The sequence below is a fragment of the Pimephales promelas genome, chromosome 14 (genome assembly GCF_988280905.1).
Source record: "Pimephales promelas chromosome 14, fPimPro1.hap1.1, whole genome shotgun sequence".
Lineage (NCBI taxonomy): Eukaryota > Metazoa > Chordata > Actinopteri > Cypriniformes > Leuciscidae > Pimephales > Pimephales promelas.
The window spans coordinates 3,826,799-3,834,155 of record NC_142782.1 but is presented as its reverse complement, the minus strand read 5'-3'; the positions used below and the strand labels follow the sequence as shown (position 1 = coordinate 3,834,155).

Below are 7,357 nucleotides of genomic sequence, written 5' to 3'. Positions count from 1 at the left end.
ATTGCTCAGGATGGAACGTTTACACATAAAGCTATTTTTTTTTTTCAATCGCACTAAATCGTGCATAAATGAGGTCTTAAAGTAAGCAGGGCTGCGTTTCTAAAATCATCCTGTTTCTAAAAGTTGATTGTAGAAAATAGAGATCGTGAGTGCAGTGGCGGCTGGTGAAAAATATTGGAGGGGGGGCTGAATAAGAGGGGGGTCTGGGGGTCCCCCCCCAGAAAATTTTTAATTTAGTAGATGTGATTTCCTGCATTCTGGTGCATTTTAGGCCTTAGGCCATGCCCTTACCTATACCAATAAAATAACTTAAACCAGTCAATACCAATGGTCAAATAATACAATAATAATAATAATAATAACAGTTTGACAGTTAATGATAATGAACAAGTTGCATGTTTATTATGCTCTGTGTGCTGACAGAAAAAGTGCAAACTTTTGATCAAAATATTGATCAATTATAATATAGGTAATACAAAAAATAATAGGTAATACAACAATCTAGTTTAATCAATGCCCAGCTGTAGACTACATATTTTTGACAAACTGACAATTGGATAATGGATAACAATGTGTTGATACTAGCGAAAGAGAGAGAGAAAAAGCTCTGAAAGAGAGGGTGGGACAACATTCTTGCGGGTAACACCCAAGTATGAGAAGAAAGTTGATTTTAACTAGTATGAAACACAGTAATCTAGCTCAGAACTTAAAAACATCAAAAAACAAAGCAAACATACAGGTGAGAGAGAGTAAGAGAATGACCGCGTGTGTGTGTGAGTGAGAGTGAGTATGTTGTTTTGACGCTTTGGCAATACAAAATTTATTTTTTTGTCATGCCAATAAACCTTTCTGAATTGAATTGTGAGTAAGAGAATGACCACGTATGTGTGTGTGTGTGTGTGTGTGTGTGTGTGTGTGTAAGAGAGAGAGTGATCGAGATAAGAGACCCTCTGTGTGTGTGTGTGTGTGTGTGTGTGTGTGTAAGAGAGAGAGAGTGATAGAGATAAGAGAATGACCGTGTGTGTGTGTGTGTGTGTTTGTGTGAGAGAGTGATAGAGATAAGAGAATGATCATGTGTGTGTGTGTGTGTGTGTGTGTGTGTGTGTGAGAGAGAGAGAAAGAGAGTGATAGAGATAAGAGAATGACCCTCTCTGTGTGTGTGTGTGTGTGTGTGTGTGGTTCGAAGTGAGTGAGTTGGAGAGATGGAGGGCGAGTGTGTGTGAGAGAGAGGAAGACAGAGTAAAGGAGTAGAGAGACTAAGGTATGGTGTCTGTGACAGTTAGATTTGTGTGAATGAGAGAGGTAGATGGAGTGAATGTGTGAGTGAGTGCGGGGGGTGAGTGAGTTAAAAGGGATGGGGAACTCTTATTTGTACAGGAACTTTGCTCGTCTATCTTTCTGAGTGGCAAATCTCTCAATGACCCTTGTGTTGAAATCTGGAATGTCCCGTGTGAGTTTTTTCTCTATAGAGAGCATAGCCAGAGCGTTGAGGCGATCTTGTGCCATAGTGTTCCTGAGGAAAGTTTTTATCCTCTTCAAAGTTGAGAAGCACCTCTCTGATTCTGCAGTTGTCATTGGTGTGGTGATGAGGATCTTGAGAAGACTTACAGTTTCAGTGAATGTGTCTTGAAGGTTATTTTCCATTAGAACCTGAAAGAGAGCCAGTGCACCACTGCAACCCTGGAAGTCCTCATTTTCGTAGATTAGGGTCAGTTCTGTTTTAAGTCTAGCTTTGTCCAACATGGGGTAGGCATCCACTGTGGTTTGTAGTGCTGAATCTGGGAACTTTCTGCTGTGTTGAGGGAACAAGTCTCCTTGCAAGAGAGTGGCGCTGATGAGATGCTTGGTGAAAGAAAACCTCTCCTTGGCATGGCTCATAATGGTATCACATACCTATGAAATGATACATAATAGTAGAAAAGTAAACACAGAAAACATGAAGTTTTCACATTTCTCATTTCAACAATACAATATAATCAGCATTTTATAGCAGTTACAATTTTGTTATGAGCAAGTAAATTTTATTAATTATAATTCACTATCATACAAGTATCATTTTCTTACACATGCACACACACACACACACACACACACACACACACACACACACGCACGCACGCACACACAATCTCAATAAGCTTTATTGGCTATCTGTCACTCTCTCACTCACACCATAATTATCAAATGCATAAATGTGAAAAAAAAATATCATAATTTCTGCATTCTCCAGTAGATAGATATGTCTCTAATAATGAATAATTCAGAATACAAAAATGTGCAAACAAACACAAATACATATAGGCTAATAGAATACAGAAATAGAATTTTTGTTACTGCTTACCTCTATTGCCAGATGCTGTTGCGTTTCTTCTCCCATTGCCCTCCGTTTCTTCGGGGGTGGTTCCTGTACAGGTCCCCTATACCCCTCATCCTCAACTAGAGAAGGAACGGAGTCCCTGATCCAAAACAAGTTTCACAAGTCACTGTCCACCCTGAAATTACTGTATCAGAAACTAACTTGCTGGAGATAGAAAGATAATTGTAATAAAACTGTATTAAAATATGTGCAATTATTGTTTTGGGCCTAGTCAATGTTATCTAAATTCATCACAAATAAATTCACTAGTCTAACATGGTGGCAAAATGGTGATATTTATAATAAGTTATATTGTACTCAGCTATATGGTTTTATGTTTTTATTGTTAAGGCTAATATGCCCAATCATAGCCTACCTGATAGCCTGGATGCTGTGAGTGAACCTCTGGGTGATCCCTGCGATGAAGACAGAGTCTATGTTCCTCTTCTGAAGATGGTTAAACAGCATGTCTACATGTGGCATAACTTTGTGGAATAACGCCAGAATGAAACAGAAAACCTCATCTTCCAACATTCTCATACAACCCCCGGCCTCTCTTTTCGATATGGCATCAAAGTCTCCACTGTCTCGAATGGTTTGGAAGCACTTAATCAGTTCAGTTTTGTGCTCGTAAACTGTGTTAACAGCACGACTATGGAAGTTCCATCGCGTTGTTGAAGTACCTGGAAGTCGGTGTGCCACCACTTCATCCAGCACTGCCGTTCGTTTGAACGACTTGGAAAAAAAGGCAGAAAACCCCCCAATGTCTGAAAAAAACTGACCGATCTTTGGGATGTGAGATGTTGCCTGCTGCATTATGAGGTTCAACTGATGCGCGTAACAGTGAACGTAGTATGCACTCCCGTAGACGTCTTGCACTTTACGCTGCACTCCACCAGTAGCACCCCTCATCACTGCGGCACCATCATAGGCCTGGGCAATTAATTTTTTCTCTTGTCCCGCAGGAAGAATGGTGCTCAGCCTTTCCAATAACGCAGTGGCAATCGTATCAGCGGTCGCATTTGGAAGCGCAATAAACTCAAAAAAGCGTTCTTGAATGTTATTGTGACCATCTATGTACCGTAACACAAGCACGAGCTGACAATGAGTGCAGATGTCGGTTGTCTCGTCTGCCTGAATGGCAATATAGTCCGAGTGTTTCACCTCTTCCAGAATGCGGTCTCTGAGAACTGACAACATGCAGTCTAACAGTTCATTTTGCACGGTCTTCGAAGTGCCTTTAAAAACAGTAGCGTTCTCCAGGTGTACCTCCAACTCGCGGTCGATTGAGGCCATTAGATCAATTAGACCCAGGAAAATGCCAGGGTTTTCTGATGCGTCACTCTCATCGTGACCGCGCAAGGCAAGTTCAAAGGCACCACAAAATTTCACGGCATCAATGATCTTTGACAAAATATGCCGATTTCTGTCCACCTCCTCGTTGTGCCTTCTTATGGCAATGCGGTGTCCCTCATCTAACTGTGTGGCTATGTTAATTCGGCCTAACATGGCTAGCTTCAGAGAGTTGTCCATATGCACTCTTGTCCGCTCATGTTTCTTAATGCGTTCTGACATATGTTTCAGGTCTGTCACCCCTGTCTGTGTCCACGAGCTATCACAAGCACTTGTTTTAAAAAGTAAGCAAGGGAAGCAAAATAGTGCATTGGCGTAACCACAGCTAGTTAGCCAAGACTTTCGATCGAACCAACCTCTGGAAAATGTTCTTTTGTAGGTTTTCTCCTTTTCTCGCGCCTGTTGGTATATATTCACGTCTGGCTTGTCTGGTCCGAGTTCTTTTACAACGAGTTTTTCTGCTAAAGTTCTTCTTTCGAATGGATACAGCTGTAGAGATTTAACTGCATTTGGGGCAAGGTCAATTCCCACGACTAACTTTACACTATTTCCACTCGACGTCACTGGCACTGCCATTCTGCTCTCATCTGAGGTAAAAAAATGTCCCGCTAATCTGATACTGTGGGCGATATTTTCAGCGCCCCCAAACCATAAAATTTGACGACGCTGATTGGCGAAATATAAACTTTTTTGCATAGCAACCGGGGAACCATTGGCTTAAATTCCAGCACTGTGGGGCTGAGCGAACTGGCGCCCTGAGAAGACAGCCTATTGGCTATACTACTACACCAACATGATAAAAGTAACGAAAGTGAATGCAAATATCATTCTGGTGAGTTCAAAACACTTTTCAAAGTAAAACCATTATTAGCATATAATTAACACAGATTATTTTTCAAAATGATAAATTATAATATATATATAAAAAAAACAGACAGACAGGTCGGAGGGAGGGCGGCGCCCCAGCGCCCTCTATGGGCGAGCCGCCCCTGCGTGAGTGGCAATCATGGGCAATATTAATATTGACAACAGTAACTGATTTAGCACATGAAAAAATAAATAAACTTGAAATGTACTAAACTCAAAGTTAAAATTGAAATGCCAAATTAGTGTTTCTCTTTTGCATTTGCACATTACAAAAGAAAGTGCTGGATTGTTCACTCCACTGTTGATATCTACAGTCCTTGTATAATTAACCCTTGCTCCCTGCATCAGTCTATTTAACCAAATTTCTGCTGTTGTACTCTTGAATCATTTTGTCACATTAGATCAAGGAGGAATTCAGGAGAATCGATCATGGGGCAGAGATTCATGTTCAGACTTGACCAATGCACATCAAGACTTATTGCCCTGATGAAGGCCATGGGAGGTGTTGTGGGGACCAACTGAGGCCATTTCTGGACAAACTGAATCAGGTGTGTTTGATCAAAAGTGTGCTTGTTCACATTTTTTTAAATAAGATATACTGTACTTAATGTATTTCTCATACATGCATGTACATTTATTGTATAGCTTTTAATACAATATAGATTGCATTAAAGTAGCTTTACTGTATTAAACAGACAAAAGTCAAAAGTTCAGAAATTTCAGTAATTAGAATTTTAGTCATAAATTACAACTTAAATTTCAAATATTAAGAATCTGTACTGAAGATGATAGAGTTTCAGCGACAGTTCTGCATTGGCCAAAATGCAAGGCAGACAGGAACAGGAAGTAGAGTCACTTTGCTCTAAGTACTCAAATCAGTGTTCCTTGCGCATGAATGCTTTTGTGTTCTCACTTGATTTCATTGAGTTCATTGTGTATGAATAAAAGGTTGTGTAATGGTACAATATAAATCTGTTCACAGACACAAAGCCTTGAGATGGGAATCAGTTATCCGCAGCCTCATTCTCTACTTTGACGATAAAGAAGATGATAAACTGTGTTTTGAAGATGAACAGAGTTCTGACGGGCTCGGGACGACATGAGGGTGAGTCATTAATGACATCATTTTCATTTTCACAATCACGAAACGTCGCCATGGAAATAATAAGGAGATATATTTTAAAATGAAAGTCGCACACTGGGTGGTCAGCTAGAATATTTTAAAGTTGCGTGTGAAAGGTTAAACAGAGTCAAATTTATTTCACAGAAAACTGCACTCCAGTTTATAGCACCCTAAAAAGGATAGTTCACCCAAAAATAAAAATTGTCATTGTTTACATTGTGTAAACATTGTTTACACTCAAGTTGTTCCAAACCGTTGTGAGTTTATTTCTTCTGATGAACACAAACAAAGATATTTTAAAAGAATGTTGGTAATCAAATGACTGTAGCCATTGACTTCCATAGTAGATTTCTAATGGCTACAGTCAACTGTTTGATATCCCATTTTCTTCAAAATACAATGTATGTATGATATACCGTCCTTGTCCAGAAAAGGTAATACAGACATCATCAAAGTAGTCATGCAGTGACTGCAGTGGCTCAATTTTAAGTTTATAAAGCGGCAAGAATACTTTTTGTGCGCAAACATAATGACTTTATTCCACTATTCATTTCATGAATTCATATGCATAATGAAAGCATAGGTGCACTCGAACAATCATTCATTAAAACGCATAAAACTTTAGTTTACAAAGACGTGAAACTCACCGAGTGGTCTGGGGTGTTCACTGATATGCTCACACAAAAATCGCTGTAAAAGATGCTTTCCAACAGGTTCTATCGTAGTTTTTGTCCAAGTCCATTTTCTTCCTGTTTTCGGTCTAACTAGATAACTAAGGATCGCGCACGCAAACTCGAACTAGATAACTAAGGATCGCGCACGCAAACCCGAACTAGATAACTAAGGATCGCGCACGCAAACTCGAACTAGATAACTAAGGATCGCGCACGCAAACTCGAACTAGATAACTAAGGATCGCGCACGCAAACTCGAACTAGATAACTAAGGATCGCGCACGCAAACTCGACAATTGACTACTGTGGATTTCGACCAAAAACAGGAAGAAAATGGACTTGGACAAAAACTACGATAGAACCTGTTGGAAAGCATCTTTTACAGCGATTTTTGTGTGAGCATATCAGTGAACACCCCAGACCACTCGTTGAGTTTCACGTCTTTGTAAACTAAAGTTTTATGCGTTTTAATGAATGATTGTTCGAGTGCACCTATGCTTTCATTATAAAGGTGGGGGGGTGCTAACACAGGATCCAAAAATTCTCGTGACCGGAGCATCTGTCTAAAAAACAATCTTAACTATTCTATTTCATCAGGGACGATCTTAAAACAGGGCTTTAATTGTAAAATACCGAACTTGTCCTTTAATGCAAGTCAAATAAAATAATTTAAGCCATTATATTTTTTTTCTCAAAAGAATTATATTTTTTCTTCTAAATTGTATGCAGGAGGACAGCGGCAGTGACATCACTCAGCACAGCATTAAAATACTGGTCGTTCGTGGTGCTGATGGAGAAGACCCAATCGATGTATCCATCCTTTTTGAAGGGAAGGAAATGCTGGAAGCAGCAATACCGTAAAGACAGTTTTACTGAATGCACCTGTGTCAAGAGATGACTGAATGTCCATTCTTGTATGAACATTTTTGATGACTGAAAAATAAACTGTTTAATTGAATTTTAGTTGTGTGATTTGTGAAAAAT

At 39.6% G+C, this 7,357-nt stretch overlaps 1 protein-coding gene and 1 long non-coding RNA gene across 3 annotated transcripts; one reads left to right on the top strand and one right to left on the bottom strand.

The window, feature by feature from the left end:
• Window positions 1-941: 941 nt before the first annotated feature.
• On the bottom strand, window positions 942-4,702 carry LOC148973623 (zinc finger MYM-type protein 1-like). The gene is made up of 3 exons (XM_089119293.1): window positions 2,733-4,702; window positions 2,342-2,456; window positions 942-1,893 (listed from the first exon to the last, which is right to left on the bottom strand). The coding sequence occupies exons 1-3, from the start codon at window positions 4,403-4,405 to the stop codon at window positions 1,366-1,368; spliced, it is 2,316 nt and encodes a 771-aa protein (XP_088975419.1). The 5' UTR covers window positions 4,406-4,702; the 3' UTR covers window positions 942-1,365.
• A 130-nt stretch (window positions 4,703-4,832) lies between these two features.
• On the top strand, window positions 4,833-7,331 carry LOC120491279 (uncharacterized). Of its 2 annotated transcripts, XR_016146441.1 has the most exons (3): window positions 4,833-5,124; window positions 5,559-5,681; window positions 7,103-7,331. It is a non-coding gene; the product is annotated as an uncharacterized LOC120491279 (long non-coding RNA). The 2 variants fall into 2 exon arrangements; XR_016146440.1 differs by lacking the exon at window positions 4,833-5,124 and having other exon boundaries at window positions 5,215-5,681.
• Window positions 7,332-7,357: the final 26 nt, after the last annotated feature.